At 49.7% G+C, this 18,288-nt stretch overlaps 1 protein-coding gene across 2 annotated transcripts in view; it reads right to left on the bottom strand.

Annotated features, from left to right (window-relative positions):
• The window catches only part of Pik3r5 (phosphoinositide-3-kinase regulatory subunit 5), a 60,711-nt gene that overhangs the window by 8,242 nt on the left and 34,181 nt on the right, over nucleotides 1–18,288 (bottom strand). For both annotated transcript variants that reach the window (XM_040748918.1, XM_005067593.4), the window contains exons 2-6: nucleotides 14,173–14,288; nucleotides 12,017–12,117; nucleotides 11,086–11,154; nucleotides 10,238–10,376; nucleotides 3,621–3,690 (exon numbers count right to left, since the gene is read on the bottom strand). In XM_040748918.1, the coding sequence (XP_040604852.1) occupies nucleotides 3,621–3,690; nucleotides 10,238–10,376; nucleotides 11,086–11,154; nucleotides 12,017–12,117; nucleotides 14,173–14,275 (482 nt within the window). In that variant the 5' untranslated portion in view covers nucleotides 14,276–14,288. The remainder of the gene's footprint in view (nucleotides 1–3,620; nucleotides 3,691–10,237; nucleotides 10,377–11,085; nucleotides 11,155–12,016; nucleotides 12,118–14,172; nucleotides 14,289–18,288) is intronic.

Below are 18,288 nucleotides of genomic sequence, written 5' to 3'. Positions count from 1 at the left end.
TGTAGATGCCAGAAGAAGTCACCAGATCTCATTACAGATGGTTGTGAGCCACATATGGGTGCTGGGAATTGAACTCAGGACCTCTGGAAGAGCAGCCAGTGCTCTTAACCTCTGAGTCATCTCTCCAGTACCCCTTGAACTTTACTGCCTTGCACCTTAAGTTTTATTTAAGACAGGATTGTGCTGTGTTTTCCAGTCTGATCCATGACTCTCTGCCCTTAGTCTACTGTGCTGTCTTGATTTTTACAGCCATTTATTCCTATGGGAAACCGGAATGGATACAAGTTATTCATAAAAGGAATGGTTTGAAGCCAGGTGATTTGAAGTTCAGTGATGGTTTTTCACGGGAGAGAAAGCAGGCGTGCCATGGATTGTCATTTAATGTGACCTGGGGTGACATCTGCCCAGAGGCAGGAAGGGTGTCAAGTCAGGCCTGCCTCTGAATCCTCTACTCCTGGGGGCACTTTCCAAACCAGCCCAGAGGAATCAGGCCTAGCTTGGGGCTGGGAGAGTTAAGTTCTGGGCCACCTCTCCTTCCTAGCAGGACATCTGGGACCCTTGTGGTGTCAATGTTCAAATGTCTTTGTTATGGAAACTTTCAAACACATTCAAATATTAAGAGAATCATGGAAACTTTCTCATTTCTTTGTGGGTTTCAGAACCTCATAGTGTTAACCCACAAAGGGTGTAGCAGAAATGGTCTGGACCTGCTCTCACTCACAATCCCACAATGCACCAAACTCCAGGGCAAAGAGGCACCAACCAGACAGGGTTCCTGCCAGACTCTAAAGGTGTCTGTCCTGGAGGGAGAGGAGCAGGTCAGAGCACAAAGACAGACAGGCCCTATCCATCAGAGAGACTATTTTTTTGTTTTTTGTTTGCTTGTTTGTTTTAGTATCTCTACTCAGAATTAAAATGAGGTAGGCTCCATGAACAGTGTCCGGCTGAGGCCCCGCTGAACACATGGTCATTCCTTTCACAGATACGTGCGGAGCCCCACTGTATGCAGGACAAGGATAATGAGCCCCTGCCCTGTCCAGCTTGATTGTCCTCATAGACAACGAGAATGAGAACGAATGTTCCCTAAACCTAAGCTTTTCCTAGTAACTTTGGTGCTTCAGTTCCCTTATGGGAGAAGGCCTTTCTCACAGGGTTCATATGAGGCCTATATGTATATATGGATACTTATGAATTGTTTATTTCTGGAACTTTTCATTTTATATATATGGAGCATGGTTGGCTCATGGTACTGCTGAAGGGCTGGAGAGATGGCTCAGTGGTTAAGAGCCCTGTTTGCTCTTCAAGAGACCCAGGTTCGATTCCCGGTACCCACATGGTGCCTAATAACCATTTGTAATCCAGTCTTGGGGATCTGACACCCTCCTCTGACCTCTGCAGGCACCAGCTGTACACATGGGACACAGATATACATGCAGGCAAAACACCCATACACATAAAATAAAAACAAAAATGTTAATTTAGCAAGAGAATAATGCTCAGCGTTCCAGTACATAATGACAAGGTATTGGTGGTTATTCATTAGTCTACCTCTTCGGGTCTCAGGAAATACCTTATTTACTTACTCAACTATTGCACACAGCTCTCCTTACCCAAGGCCTTAGTTGCCTGCAGCCAACCGTGCTCCAAACATATAAAATGAAAAAGTCCAGAAATAAACAATTCTTAAATTTAAACCTCAGGCAGTCGAGTTCCACTCACTGGAGACCCGAATCTTCCTTCTGCCTGGAATATCCACCCTACACACAGTGTGCCCATTAGTCATTAAGTAGTCTCAGTGACCAGAGAGACACTCAAGGCACCGCAGGGGTTGTGTTCAAGTGATCCTTATTCTTTTTAATAATTTTACCGAGGCACACGCTGGCATTTGAGATATGCCAAAGAAACACTGAAAGTTCTTGTAAGTGAAGGTTCTTGGCATGTAGAGAGAGGACTTCATACTGTCCATGACTACAGGCACCTACCCGATGGCTAGGACCGGAATCACTGCAGGTAAGGGACTAACTGCCTAAACTTCCTATTTTTTCTGTTTCTCAGAATCCACCACGGGCTTTTTGTTGGCTCATTTTTTAACTTAGTAGTATTTCAAGTGCCTAGAGAGAGAGAGGTTGATCCTGGATTCCTGGGTTTCTGACACATCATAGTTAAGGCAGCATGGCTCAGCTGTTAAGAGCAGTGGCAGCTCTTCCAGAGGTCCTGAGTTCAATTCCCAGCAATCGCATGGTGGCTCACAACCATCCATAATGAGATCTGGTGCCCTCTTTGGCCCGTAGGCATACGTGCAGGCAGAACACTGTATACATAATAGATAAATCTCTAGAGAAAGGATGAGACCATGAGCGGGTCCTCAGCCTGGCTCTGTTCTCTAGTGTTTTTCCAGCTGCACACCCGACAGGGCCAGATGTGATGGCTCCTCTAGAAATCTCAGCACTCAGCAAACTGAGGCAGGGAACTGACACAAATTGCAGGCCAGATGGGGTTGCATAGTAAGCGCTAGGCTAGCCTGAGCTACAGTGTAAGACCCAGTCTCAAAAGTCATTCAAAACCAACACACACACACACACACACACACACACACACACACACACACACACACACACACACACACTGCAGTCCAGGACTCAGAGGTGGAGACAGCGTCAGCCTGTGGAGGTCAAATCAGGTCTTGTTATTTAAATGGAATAGAACAAAGCTGATCACACCTGCTGATTCCTGTCTGCACTTGAGATGTGAAGGCAGGGACCAAGAGTTCAACGCTGGAGTCTGTTACATAGTAACTCTGGGGTCATAATTAAATAAGTAAGTAAGTTAGGACAGCACAGAACCCAGTATGTGTGATAGGGTTGAACATCACTGTGCTCTCTCTCCCCAACCCTGTGCCAGGCTGTCAAACAATTTTTTTTTAATTTTAAAATAGGTCTCACTATGTAGTTCAGGCTGGCCTTTAACTTACTGTGGGAATTGCAGGTGTGTGACACCAGGCCTGGTGTAAAGTGTACTTTTTAGTATGAATGCAGATCAAGAAGAACGTGGAGAGCACTGTTTTAGTGACAGGAGAAAGACCACCATGGGAAACATTCTTGAGTACAGCCGAGTCAAACCCTGACTCAGACACTAGCTGTGTGATCTCAGGGAAACTACTTGGCCTCTGCGGCCTCCAGTCTATCTGCCTGAAAACTAGAGATGAAGAGTGTGATATGTGCTGGCTCCCTTTTAGAATCTGAAGGAAGAATACTGGAGAGATGGCTCAGCGACTAAGACTGCTGGCTGCTCTTACAAAGGACCCAGGTTCGATTCCCACCCAGCCATGTACAACCATAACTCTGGTCCCAGAAGATCTGATACCTTTTTCTGGCCTCTGTGGGCACAGATACACATGCAGACAAAACACTCATAAATATTTTTAAAAATCAATCTGAAGGAAGACCCTAAGCCCAGATAAAGGAATTGCGGTATAAAACACCACCACAGACATGGCAGTTGCTGGGGTCCCTTGTTGGTTGGTGACTGGAATGTGCAGTAATGGGTGAGTCCTGGATGCAGGGGGATGGCAAAGAGTAGAAGGCCCGTGCCCTGGTTCTCCCTCCCCCAAGAACACTCACACAGTGGAACTTCGGTGGCTCCTGATGGGCAGGCCCTGCTCAGCCCTCACCAGCCGTTGGTAGGAGATCCCTGTGAACCAACAAACATCATAGAGGAGAAGGTAGAAGGTTTAAATCCCCCCGCAGTTGTCCTGGGCCTCCCTGCAAGCCCGGTTCTGGACAGTCGGGCTGGGAGTGGCCCAGGAGGCTCCAGAGAAGCTTTAGAAGACAGCTGATGTCTGGCCCTTGGGCAAGTGCTTTGCTTCTGTGGACTAGTGACTCCAGATGTAACACACCCTGTGACCTCAGCCTCCACACCGAAGCCTCTAGAGACTCTCCGGCTGCCCTCGGTCCCTTCTTGACCACTTTGTCCGGGCCCCAGCCCCAGACTGAGAACAGACAGCGGGAGAGAAAGGGATGTAAGGTTAGAGCCCTCGTTATTGAGACTCCTCCCCCTGGCCTTGGGCAGACAGTCGTTGGACCCTGGTCCTCAGTTCCCCCTGAAGAGACAGCGAGGGGGACACCTCTGTAGCTGCTCATCGCTGAGTCCCAGGCCTATTTGAGGTGCACTAGCTTGGCCTTTCTGAGAGGCAGAACTTCACGGGAGGGAGAACTCAGGCCCAGGAGGCTGCAAAGTAGTTCCTAGATGAGTGCACAGTGTCGCTCACGCCAGGTGTCTTCCTGAAGCGGGGAGGATGTGTGCATCAGGCACCCATCAGCCTCCACACTCAGCCTCACATTAGCCAGGCAGCACCCTCTGCCCTCCTCTTCTCTGCCTGGCTTCCCATACCACCCTGAGGACCCAGGTCTTGCTCAGCGCCTGCCCAGTGTCCGCTTTTTCTGAAGCCCAGTCCCCATCATAGCCTGCCTCCCTTCCTCCCATGTGACTTCAAACACCCCCAAAGGAAACAATATCCAGAAATAGTCACAAAGAAGTCCCTGTTGGGCCCAGGGCACTCCTAGCTGGGACTGAGCTGAGGAGTGGAAGGGAATTCCCCTTGGATGCAGGAAAGCCAAGAGAGCTATAAACAAACACAAAGGCCGTGGGTTTTGTTTAGTAAATGACAGGAAATTACCAATCCGTGCTCTTCTAACTTGGGACCTAATTGCTTTAATTGTTGGCCTTTTGTCTGATGTTTGGTTTCTGTAATTGTCACAGATGTCAAGGTTAGGTCTACTTAGCATCCTTAAAACTGGCTTCTATTCAATCCTTAGAGTCTAAGGATTTGGGCTGCCATCTAGTGGCCATTCATATACATTGCAAAGATAAATTCAACTCTGCCATACAGCATAGACCAATGTTGTTCTTGACTGCTGTGCACACAGACAAGCAAACGAGCAAGTCTTCTGTCGACATTATTTCCGTGTGTGTGTGTGTGTGTTTGTGTGTGTATGTGTGCATGCATGTCTGCATGTTTATGGGTCCCATAAGTACATAAGTACATATGAATGTGCATGAACTTGTGGGGGCCAGAAGTCGGCATAGGGTGTCTTACTCAGTTGCTCTCCACCTTATAAACAGAGGCAGAGTCTCTCACTTGAACCCAGAGCTTGCTAGTTCTGCTATATAGCTAGCCAACTTGCCTTAGGGATCCCCTGGGTTTGCCCCCCACGCACTAGGGTTACAGGTAGGCTGTCAGTCCCGCCTAGAGGTCACAATGTGCTGGGAGGCAAAACTCAGGTATCCATGCTTGCTTGGCAAGTGCTTTACACATAGAACAAGCCCTTCAATGCCTTTTTGTTGTTGTTGTTTTTCGAGACAGGGTTTCTCTGTATTGTTTTGGAGCCTGTTCTGGAACTCGCTCTGTACACAAAGCTGGCCTGGAACTCACAGAGATCCACCTGCCTCTGCCTCCCCAGTGCTGGGATTAAAGGTGTGCGCCACCAACGCCCTGCTCCTTCAATGCCTTTTAAGTGAGCAGTCCACTCACTAGGGGCTCCTCATCCTTACTCCCGGTTCTCTCTCTGTTGACATAGGATAGACAGCCAGTCACACCCCAAGCCATAAAGTCCCCATCCCTGAATATAAGTTCCCCCAAACGTCAGGCTGTGGACTTCTGAGTGCATTGCACCCCACACCAAGTGTCTGCCCTGACCCCAAGCCCAACTGCCCAGCCTCTCTATTTTCCTTGTGTATGTGCCTCTGGACTCCTGGACATTGTTGGCAACTGCAGTCCCTGCAGTCACTCTGCTTCTCCTGTGGAATCCATGATGAGGACCACCCTCTATCATGCTTCTCCTGTGACATCCATGATGAGGACCACCCTCTATCATGCGTCTCCTCTATGTTCATGTTATGGATATTTCGATCACTTCATCTCAGGGCTGGGGTGCACTTGGGGGGGCTGCTTCCTATGTACTTCTCTGCTTTACTGTGTAGCGCCATCAGGGGACTATTTGGGAAGACACTGGTACCTCCTGGCACATGCTGACCCAGAGAAAGCTGTGTTCTGAGCTAATAGCCTGTCTGAATAGTCAAGACACCCACAGTTCCAAGCAGAAACACAACCATTTGATAAAACTACCAAACCCCAACCCGAAGGCACATCTCAGTGCCCTCTGACCTCTCTTGGTGATGGCCTCCACTGTTTATGGGTGCACTGGTGGGCTAGGGCCAAAGCTGGGAACACACTAAAGCACAGTGTTTACACAAAGACAGGAGCAGCTGGGTCTTCCAGGGATCGGGGCACCTGTCTTGATGTCCAGAAAATGGGAGAGGGCTTCAGCATGACTTTTGGAATTAAGTAGATGTAGGATCCCAAGTGGAGCACTTGCTAGTGTGTGAGCGTGGATAAGCTGCTTGCTGCCTGGCTCCTGTTTCATCATCCAAACAATGATGATGTACTTGTAAACAACGCAGTAACGAATGGTTACCACACCGAGGGCTGTTCTGAGGATACGTGGGACTGCACTCATCCTGTTGGACACACTGTGAGCACACAGTAGTGACATCACTGTCATCATCAACAGTAGAAGTTCTGCTTTGATGGGGGAGACTCGAGGTTAAGCAGCCTGTCCAGGGTCATTAGTTAATATGCACCAATACAGAGGTCCCTGTCACCCTGAGGACATATTCCTTCTCTCACGTGACTGTATAGCGTGGACGGGGAAAGTGAATTTCTCACATATGCATATGTTGGGAATGCTACATCATTTCCTCACCCAATAGAACTGTATGTGACCTGGTGAGACATAATCCTCGAGGTTTGCATGCTTTGAAAGTCGCTGAATGCCTCACATGGAAAGTGCCGATGTCACCAGCTAGGATTCCAGATCAGTCCTTGGCAGGCAAGTATGATATTCTGCATCACTGTGTTAGCAAGGAGTCAATGCTCAATGAACACCTAGGCTGAAGCCTAAAGGACTGTACTTGCTGCCATGGTTGGCACCATTGGGGGTGAGTCAGAAAAAAGGGAGGTCCTACTTTGATAACCACCCACTTCCTCCATATATATGGAGACTATGAACTGCTGTCTCCATAGCAACTAAGACTCAACTGGGGAAGGGCCCAGTTCCCTAGGTCCCTCATCATCTCTCTTTATGACCTTGGCAAGACCTGTCTCTGAAGTGACCAGCATTCAGATGCTTAGTGCCTCCTGCAAGATGAATGGAGCAGCGCTTCACAGACTGCCCCGGGAGACAGGCAGCACTGTGCACCTATTGTTCAGATGGGGAAACTGAGGCAAGACGTAAGCTCTACATCTTGCCAAAGGGCCTAGCAGCTAGACAGCAGCAGACTCTGCGCCAGGAATCACAGAGGTCTGGTACCAAGTCCAAGCACCCACAGAGATACAAGTCTCTCCTTCGGGGGCTCAAGCTCCCCAGGCTCCACCCCTGTCTTCTCATACCGCCTCCCTTGGCCAGGCTCACTGAGGATGGGAGGGGCACGTGCAGAAATAAGTAGCATCAAAAATCACACTAAGACATTTTCTAACAAGCCTACCTCCAGTCACACCATGCCTAGATACTCTCCCGCCTTTCTTGAAGCCACTTCCACTACCTTGATATTGGCTCAGCAGCAAATGTACTCTCATTTTGATACAGGCTCAGTATGTAACTGTGAGAGCTTTTGAGCTGTTAGACACGATTCTCCAGCACCGGGAGAGGCCATGGTTTCCTATTTCACTTCAGCTTGCCCTCACAGACGGATGGGCAGCTCTGTGCAAGCTTCCTGCTCCTGGCATCTGACTTCTTCCAAGTCCTTAATGTGTATGTCTGAGATCTCTCAGTGTGGGGAAACACCAAGGGCTCTCAGCAACGAGTGGCCACTTTGGGATCCACCCTGCTTTGAGGCAAAGGGCCCACCCTCCATTTCCACCACCAATGGCTGCTCTGCCTGGCTCTTGACTCCCAAGCTTAGCATTCTTTTTTTCCAGGGCCATGGCCTCACCTCCACCTGCCTCTCCACATCTGTTTGCTGGGCAGATGAGAACAGCGCTCCTGACCAACAACCCACAAAAGCATCTCAAGGCATAGCAAGCATCCAGCTAAGGCTGGCCAGGTGGTTCTGCTTAAAAGTGAGACGCAGTCTCCCCAGCGATCTGCCCTCCCTTTGTGCAACATCTCCCTGGACCATTTCAAATAAAGGAGCTATTCAGTTCTCTGGTGTGTGTAGAGGCCCTGGAAAGGCATTTGAATCTTAAACCCTTTCTCTTGAAACTGCAAAAGAAAAGAGAAGTTTTGCCTCCTGGAGAGGGCCCCCAGTCAACAGCCAGAAGCCAAGACAGGTCCGTGACAGAGACCTTATGCTAATCACTCACATTTAGTATCCTGTGTTAAGTTGGGTCAGCAGACCATCTACTGAGGGTAGCCTGTAGTCTCTTTCCAAGAGCAGTAACTTCTCGGGGACTTAGATCTCTTAATTCTCCACCCAAGTCCCTACTGTGTGGAAAGAACCATCTTATAGGAAGATTTGGGGTTCACTAGCTCCACACACCATCTGCTCTGTTTACTTGTGTTGACTGGTTGTGGGGAAAGAGACGGCAAAAGTCAAGGAGCAGAGAGATCAGAGAAGTGAGCCATGGGCCCTTACGAAGGAAGTCACAAGCAAAATTTCAGACCTAACTTTTCAGCACCCCTGAGCCGGGGTATAGACTGTGATGCTCCCGTCAGCTTACTGTGTATTACTGCAGTAAAACACTGCTGACTAACCACCTGGAGTGGGTAAACATTTCAGTGGAAAAGCAAGGGGACAACAAGGCACAATGAGTTGGGGGTGGCTTTTCCACTTAACTAGTTAATCAACATCTTTTTGATATAAGTTGCTGCTTTTAAGTATCATTTTAAAAAGATTTAATTTTACTTTTCTATTGTGTGCATCCAGTGTCTGTGTGGGAAAGTGCATATGTGGGTGTAGGTGCTCTGGGAGGCCAGAAGAGGGCGACAGATCCCCTGGAATGTGAGTTAAAGCAACTGTGAGGGGCCCCATGTGCGTTCTGGGAACTAAATGCAGAGCCTCTGCAAGAGTGGTGCTTGTTCTTAATTGCAGAGCCATCTCTCCAGTCTCCATCTTAGAAAACTGAATTGCCTCCAGAGTCCAGGATGTTCTCCTACTGAGTGGGGCTGGCAATAATCTGTTTCTTCTCTTGATGTGGGCTACTCATCCGGGTGATTGTCTCCTACTTGGATAAGCAAATAGGTGCTATAAAATTAAAATGTTACCTCTTCCAGATGAAGACCTATTTTTTATTTCTTTTTTGCATAGGCAAAATACATATAAGGAAAACCAGAAAGACGCTCAAGTTTAATGGAAATGCTTGTAGCAGCTCACCTGGCCTGTTGCCATATTAAAAATATATCTATGGTGATGGTTTCCATATACCAAGGGGTTTTTGAATATCAAGAGAGAGTGTTGAAGCTAAGCAAATGTTTTAGAGGCATCTATTGAGATGACTTCCCTGGAATGGAAACGTGATAAATAACTCTGGTATGGGGCCATCTCCCAGCAAATCAGACTTGGTTGTTTTTCCTCTGTCATGGTTTTCCTATGGTTCTCATCTTAAAACAGCATTTGCAGTGGTCAACGTGGCTCAGTAGGAAAGGGCGCTTGCCTCCAAGCCGGATGACCTGAATCCCGTGCCCGGGACACACATGACTCCCAGCTGTCCTGTGACCCTCATGTGTGCACCAAGGCGCACACGTTCACCGCCACCCCTACACAGAATAAATAAATGTGGCTTAAAACAGCATTCACAAATTCTCAAGAACTCTGACTTTTTAAATCCTAAATACGAAAGAACCTGGAAGCACAAAGTCCTTGTTCACACTTGTCAGGATGGCCACCAACCCCCCCCCTCCCAGCAGCAGGCACTGTCTCTGGGAAAGTCAGTCCTGCAACTGCCTATCTGCCTCCAGGGAAAAGAGAACAAATAAAAGCCTCTTGTCATTATTCTGGAGACTTCTCTGAGTGACCTGCACAGCCCTGGAGAGGCTTCCTGAACTCCTTAAATCACTTTCCACGTTAGCTGTTTTAACTTGTGCAAGCCTAACCATCGAACGATGGTTAAGTACACCATGGAGAAGGCACTGCCAGCCCCTTAGCAGGGTGTGGGTAAGGCTGAGGTGGACCACACGGGAAGAACTGTTCCAGAAAAGATAGCTATCCCAGTCACGTGATCCCTGGCCCCCTGGGTCCTCACCTGGAGCCTTGAGCTCGGCGTCAATGAAGGTGAGCAGCTCCTGGCAAATGCTGCAGTAGGGAACTGGCCAGGTCAGGAAGCAGTGGTAGGTGCTGGCTGCCTTCAGAAGGAGGTCTGAATCCGGTGGGAAATGTGGTGTCTAGGATGAACGGGTCGGTAAGAAGCGAGCTGGGTGAGGAAGAGTTCACTTATGTTCCAGAACAGCTTCTGCCCCCTCTCTGGCTATCCCACAGAGGACACACATCTCCTGGGAGCAGTGTGCCCCAGGACAGGATTAGAGAGAACTGAACAACAGATGGGCAAGATGGCACCCAGAGCGTCTCTATAGCAATGGGCTTTGTTTTCATCCAACACTGGAGGAAGGCTGTCAGCGCAGAGGTCATCATAAACAGTGCCCCTGTTTCTACTCACTTTGAGGAACCATCTTCAGTATCTGTGCTATTCATATGCAAATATCCTCATGAGAGGCAAATAGTTTTACTCTTTGGGTGGACTGAGTTCAGTGTACAAGCAGCCCTTTGGTTCACTGGTCTGGTGAAATCCAGGGCTGATCACAACAGGGAAAGCTGATCCCTCAGGTGAAAGAGGACCTACAAATCTCCCAATGTCATCTCTCACAACCATGCTATGACACAGTTCTCCATGGAAGCCCAGAGATGCCAGGCACCACACAACAGTCTGTAGTGACTAGAGACTTCCCGGGTGGTGGCAGGAAGGGACCTGAAGGTGGAAACCCATCTCAAGTGTCATCGCTCCCAAGTTTCTCTGTTTATCCTCAGAGCCGTGAGGCCCCGGATGGAGGCCACTCCTGGCTCTCCTCCCCCTCCTCCCTCTCCACCTGGACTTACACAGAGGACGGTGGAGTAGAAGAGCAGAGCCAGTGGGGCGAGGAGGTCATAGGTGCCTTTCTCTTGGACCTGTGGAGATGACAGGGAGGTCAAGTTCTCTCAGCAACCTGAGGCACACAGAACAGTTCACCATCTCTTCTCTGATGACCCCAGCAGACTAATTCAGACATGTCCTTCTCTCTCACAGCTGGCCCTCCACAAAACCCTCCCTTGCTGCTCCACGGCAGTGGGCCCTTTCCACGCGGTTTTGGGAATTGTGCTCTCCAGAGGGGGTGTGGCTGTTGAGTTGGTTTGCTTGTGATCAGCAAGCAAAGGCACCAAGTAAACCTGATACCAAGATGAAGACTGGGTGCTGCAATAAGTAACGGACATAAGTGATGGACTTTCTTCTAGGGATAACTGGCTAAGAGAGAAAAATCACCTTTACAACTCAGTCATGAATTTAAAAAAAGGCAAACAACTTAGAAGAGAATCTAGTAGCTAGAGTCTACTTTGGGGGCTTGGTCTGTTCTGGAACCTCAGCCCGGCTCAGCATTAAAAGCCTTCATTCACACTCCTCCGTCACAAAAGCCTGCACTCTGAGCTGTCAGAGGAGGCCTCAGCTTCCCTTCCTTGTCACTATTGCTATGGATCTTTCTGAGACAGGAGTTTAGTGAAGCTCCCCGACCCTTACCTCCTTCCAGGCCATACCTTGACTTACAAGCAACATCTATCCTAAGTAGCTTGGACTCGGGCCTTCACAACACCCGTTCCATGTTTACACTGGACAGAAAAACACCCTTCCTAGGAAGAGTCAGTGCACAAGTGTGGCTTCTGGCCTCCCAGGGTGGAGCAAGCCATCCAGGTGGTCCACGAGCCTCAGAGCTGACCTACATTGTGACTCTACAAAGTCAGCCCTAACTGTGATCAGCAACGTCTCAGTCACCCTCACCTCTCGGGTCTTCTGTAGGATCTGTTCCAGGAGGATGAGGAAGTGGCCCGGGTCCCTGCTGACCAGCTCCTGTAGGCTCCAGCAGTTCAGACACAGCCCAGCTAGACAGGGGACAAGTTAGGCTACTGGTTAGTTTTGCTCTCTCTGGCTAGCCACAGGCTAGAAGGGGATTTATTCTGGAACCCTGCTGTGGGAGAATATACCTGAGTATTTCTTTCTAAAGAGAGTCTTGGAGAAATGCCATCATTAAAAGCCCCGAAGCTCCATCAGGACATAACGAAGCCAGGCCTGTAACTCCAGTGTTGGGGAAGCTAAGGCAGTTGGATCATGAGTTCAGGGGCACTGTAGGCTACACAGTTTAAGGCTAGCCTGGGCTGTATAGTGAGCCACACTGAATAGCAACTACAATGAAGACAGCAAAACAAAAAGTCCACAAGACATAATGGCCTGTTTCTCACTCCCATACCTGCAGGAGCTCCCTAGGCCTGGGGGCTGCTGATCTGACCTAGAATCCCTCAGAGGCCAAAGAACCTGCTGATTCTTGCTCTGGCGCTTTGGGTGGTCCCACCGTCACTCTCGCCCAGATTTCCTATGGTGGGTGCCAACTCCTACCAGAGGCAAGGAAGTTGGGCCAGAGGTAGAAATTGCTAAGAGAAGAAAGACAGGAGCCATGAGGAGCTCCACCCCAGACCCAAGGAGACTGTGACACTCACAACAGTCACGGGGCTTCCCAAGGCTGCTTGGTGGCAGAGACCATGAAGGGGAAGCTTAATTCACTAAGTTGAAAAGCTCCAAACACTTGTCACCGTGACTTCCCCAGACTTTCTTAATGTGTTGGTCTCTGTTTCCCTGAAGTCAGCAAGGGCAAACCCCTAAAAGTTAAAGAGGTGACCACAGGGATGGGGTTGCACCAGTGGGGTAGAGAGTGAGTGCAGCAGGGCTGGAAGGTGACCTTCACGTGGCTGGGGGTCCTTGCCTGTGGACATGCCGTGTGAGTGCCTTTCAAACCCCTGGAAGCCTCTGGGAGTACATCCATGTGCCTATAGATTTTGTTTTCTTTTAAAACCTGAAAAGGGCTGGGGCTGTAGCTCAGTGGTAGAGCACTTGTCTAGCATGTGTGAGACATTAGGTTCCACACCCAGTACTGCAGGAAAAAGAGGGGGGAAACCAACAACAGAAAAAGAACAGCCTTGCAGAAATCAGACATTTCCATACTTGTTAATTTAATTATGCTTAACCCCCAACTCTATGTGAACTTTGGTTCCATCAAAACCAGGGAAGGAAGGAAGAAGGAAACGCATCATTTACTGACCATCTACTATGTGCTAGTATGGTGCTAGACCTTTGCATACATTCTCTCTGCCCATGTTCCCATCTTGTAGTCCTTATTATGCCCATTGTATCCAGACAAGAAATTGGGGTCCCACAGGGGCTAGTGGAATGTACATGGTTGTACAGTCAGTGAGAGTTAATCCAAATTTATCTAATTCCAAAGGACAGAGAAAGCTGTCCACAGAGGTGACATCTGAGCCGAGACCAGCTTGGGAAGGGGCCAGTTTCCAAGGAAGAGATCCAGGCAGCAAGCACAAAGGCCCTAAGGCAGGAAGGAAGCAGGTGTGCTCAAGGAGCAGTGGCTGTCTACCTCGGAGCAGGGAGCCAAGTGACACGGCGTGCAAGGAGACCTTCGGCAGCACAGGGCATCCTCAGGCAGCCTCATAACGAGGCTCCAGACTCCAGGGACACAACTACCTCAGCCTGCAGGTGCCCTGCAGCCTAGCTGAGATTCACTATTTAAGGAAGAGCAGAGTAGGGCTGTAGAAAGAACCAGAAATAAGCAAACAGTGTCCGGGGAGAGCTGTCTGCAGTCCCAGTTGCTCGTTTGGAGATAGTGGCTGTTTCTAACAGGTTTCATTCCGTGTGTCTACAGATGCTAAGGAAACAGAGGTGGAGGAGGAAGAAGAGGAAAATTCTGTGAGAGAAGCCTGGGAGCCTCATATGGAGGACTTTAAACAAGGGCTATGCCTGCCTCCTGCCTAGGTGAGGTCTGGAGACTTGCTCACCTGGCACACAGGGATGGAAGCAGAATCTACTGGCTACCACACCTAGCCTCTGAGGCTTCATTCAGTTCTGGAATGTCCCCCAGTTCCCAGACCTACCTGACCAGGGTGCAGAACGGCGTCCGAGGCTCAGTCCATGCAGGCATCGCTCCAGGGCATGCTGGATGCGGTCCTCGGTGCACGTTGTGGCTGCTGGTTGCATCCTGAGTCATTGCCTGTATGGGGGACAAACACCCGTCAGCTTGTTGGGCTCCCTTCCAGGAGAACATCAGGCTAGGAGAGCTCTCACCCAGCAGGGCAGTGGTAAAAGTGGCAGGTGCTCACGGTGCACTTGGGTCCTGTGGGCACCGTGCAAGGAAGCTTCCAGATGCCTACAGGGAGGGGGCCAGCTTCCAGCAGTCTCATTTGTGCATCAGGAGCGATCACCCCTGTGACAGAAAAGCATGGAGGTGGAGGAAAAGAGGGTCCCAGGATGGGAACCCAGGGGGACACGGGACATGCCTGCTCACCAGGCAGTAGGGAGTGTTGCCAAGTACCCAGAAAAATGCCCAGAGATGTCCAGAGAGTGGCTAGACCTCAGACATCAGGGCAGGGGACCTCCAGGTGGGAATCAAAACCATGTGGGAGTTTTCTTATGAATTTCCAGACATGAGTGCCCTCACCCTGCAGGGTATCCCCCCACCTGCTGGACACCCCAACACCAGTGTTAGGGCTAGAACAAGGGTAGAGTTCTGTCCTCAAACATCTCCACCCCCATCCCATAAAACTCCCCTCAGGGACCTAGTTACTTCCCTCCTTAACCTCTTATTTAGCCTAGCCCCCTTCTGCATTTTCCATAGACCCAGTGGGCTCAGCTAGAAGGCTGTAAGGAGGGGAATTCAGAAAGTATTTTAACACCAGGGGGGAACTGAGAGCCTCCAATAGGGCCAACCCCATGTGTCTTGGTTTTGGGGAGTGCTCCCCGGGTTCTTCAGAAGCCATGGAAGGCAGCTTCATGCAGTGACTAAGCCGGATTGTGGCATCCAACAGAGTGAGACCCAAACCGGACTCTGATTTTTGCTGGTCATGAGATTTGTGGCAAATGCCTGAGCTTTCCCCCAAACCTCAGTTTGCTCATCTGTAAAGTGGAGATGGTGATGGTACGGATGTCAAGAGGCTGCGGGGAGGGTGCAGCGCTCTGACTAAGCATCCATTGTGAGATCTGTATCATGTGATCATCACTGCCACATTTGCCTGCCCTCAGGGGTCTATTCCACTGCGGACACTGTCCATAGTCGGTCAGGCCTGGTCATCTGGGAAGCTGAAGGGTTGGAACAGTTCTGGGGATCTGAGGACCAACCAGGAAACCAGAAGAGGAAGCAGAACCACGGAACTGAGCCATGCAAATGACATGCAAAGAGGGATGAACTCAGCAGGTCCTTCTCTTTCCACAAGGGGTATCTGGAGGTTGGCATGGATAAGGCGCTTGCTCTAGGCCACCAGGAGCAGGCAGAGCTAGAGGGAATTCACACTGCTCTCAACAGCTCAGGAAGGGCAGGTAGGACTTCCCTTTCTCCATAGCTGTGGCTGACCCCCAACCCCAGGTGCAAAGTGCTGAATGTCCCACACTCTACGGTTCCATGGAGAGGTAGCTCAGCAGTTAAGAGCACTCGCTGCTCCTGCAGAGGATCCAAGTTCGGTTCCTAGCACCCATGCCAGCAGCTCACAGCCACCAGCTCCAGGGGTTCCAACACCTCTGGTCTCTTCAGCCACCTGCACTCACACACATGTAATGCAAAATTAAGTGAATCTTTAAAGTTTCATTAGCTACTTGGACAGGGGCTGCAACTCCCTTGGTGCTGTTTGCACGGACCTGGAACAGTAGTGTGTGCACTCACCACCATAAGGCTGCAAAGGGGACAAGGGTCGTTGACCATTCTGAAAGGCCCACATGCCCTCCAAAACCAAGGGCTTGAGGGATTTGAAGAGAATTCCTGAGTCTCCTACCAGGTGAAGTACCACCAAGTCAGGAGCATTGGCAGGGAGCAGGGAAGAGGCAGAAGCAACAGCTTGCAAGCCCACTGTTTGGGGGGGGTCTGGACATCAGGAAGTCTGTTGGGCTTAAGCAGAAGCTCATCCATCGTTGGGGTGGGGAATCCCAGCAGTAAAGGCTGAAAAACTGAACCAACTCTGCAGGACCAATAGTGGGGCAGGAGCAAAGGATAGGCAATTAGCAACACAGAGGAATAGAATAACTTGCCTGAGTTTACATAGCTAAGAGGTGGCAAAAGCCAGAATGCAAAACCATGGAGTCTAGGTTCCTAACCCTGTACACACTGTCCCTCTGCAAATAAGGTACAGAAAGAAAAGAAAGAAAGGAAAAGGAAGGAAGGAAGGGAGGGAGGGAGGGAGGGAGAAAGAGAGGGAGGGAAAGGGAAGGAAGGAGACCAATGCATGTCTCTACTCCAAGGGAAAACTTGGTAACCAGGATTTTGCTTGGCAAGGTTTACATTTCCAGACGCTGATGATCTGGAACCCTGCCATGCCTGTGTACATCAGCTGCCCAGTCCAGCCTGCCTCTTCCAGAAAATGGACACTCTTACTAGCCAGAGAGAGGACACCCTAAAGCATGGTGGCATACCGGGTCCTGCCTCTCTAGCCTGGGGGTTGGATAAAGCTATGTGAACTGGTCCTTAAATCACCCCTCTGGTCTTCCTGGGGTGATCAACGTGAGTCCCCTTTGTCTTATACCGTCTTGATGCAAATGTGAGACACAAGTGAGACTTTTCAGCCCCCACTTTCTCTGCATGTCCTTGTCCTTACAGACATCAGATCCCAGTATCCTGGTCTGTTGCTAGCAGCCTCCCCCTCCCCCACCCCGTGCCAACAGCTCCCCAGTACTGCTCCAGTGCCTGCTGACCTGTGGCTTCTTCACCCTTCTTCCTGTGGCCTCGGTGTTCCCTGGTTCTAAGGAGACAGCTAAGGTCTTCTCTCTGGAAGAGCCAGATGTCCTCATTGCCCAGGGCAAAGTTTCTGGTACTCTGGGCTCCCTGGCATATTGCAGTTATCTAAGTATTGGTCCAAGCTCTTAGGAGTCAGGACCCAGGGCTCCGAGGCTGCCAGAGCTGACTGCTTTCCCAAAGGACCAGATTTCAATTCCTGATACTCCCGTGGTAGCTCACAACCACCTGCATCTCCAGTTCCATGGAATCCAACAAACTCTTCTGGCCTCCCTGCACACCAGATACACACGTGGTGCACAGACAGATGTAGATGCTGACAAAACACCCATACACATAAAAATAAATGAATGAATTGTTTAAAGTTAGGACCTACTGGATGCTGGACCTGAGGAGCCTGAAGAAGACAACAGAAGTCCAGTGGAGGAGTCCCTCAGTGAACTACAGAGATGAGAGTAGGAGTGGACTCACTCAGAGCCTAGCGGTCATGTCAGCCCTTGTGCTCAACGTCTGGCCCTGCACGCTCAATTTGGCCTGATGTCTCAGTGACATCAGCCATTCTTTATGACTTGTGGGCAGAGCCCAATTGGCTCTGGGGAAGTGGTGACAGAAGACAGTAGGATGACAGACACATTTTTCAAGAGCTTGGAAAGCAAGACCTGGCTTGTTCAGTATCTGATGCCCAACGCTGGGATCCCTTCATTAAGAGGAGTCCCCATTGTAAAATTCCAGCTGATACCAGGCAGGCTTCCCTGATGGGCAGTGTTGAAACATTAAACAGGGGCCACTTCCATGTCCAAGCTCCTCTTCTGAGCCAGTGCAGAGGGCTGGTGACCTTATTGAGGACCTTGAAGACAGTAGGAAGGCTTACCCGGAGAGACAGTGGCAGCCTGAAGCAGGAGTCTGAAGCCAGACCATGGGTAGTTTCAGCAGCCTTTGCTCGGATGGGCGATCACACCCTCCCGCCAGCAGTGAGTCACCTCAGCTCTTTCCTCTAAGTTATTTTTGAATCACTTTTCTAATTTCTTCTAGAGTTACTGGAACAGGTTTTTGAATGTCTATTTTATGAATTCTGGTTTTCTGACATCATTCCTTTTTATCAAAATTTCAAAATGTCTTGGCAAGGACAGGAATTCCCAAGTCATTTTACAATGATTTCTGAGTCTGCAGTCTCTCCGTGCTGTGATATTGTCTAAGCATAGATTCAGACCTGTGTTAAACATTTTATGGCAGGTTACAGTTGCTGAAATAATTATGTTTCACATTTACGTTAGGC

This window comes from Mesocricetus auratus, unplaced genomic scaffold, assembly GCF_017639785.1.
Source record: "Mesocricetus auratus isolate SY011 unplaced genomic scaffold, BCM_Maur_2.0 Super-Scaffold_100007, whole genome shotgun sequence".
In the NCBI taxonomy this organism is placed as follows: domain Eukaryota; kingdom Metazoa; phylum Chordata; class Mammalia; order Rodentia; family Cricetidae; genus Mesocricetus; species Mesocricetus auratus.
Note: the sequence above shows the minus strand (reverse complement) of the source record. Positions and strands in the feature narration are given on the sequence as shown.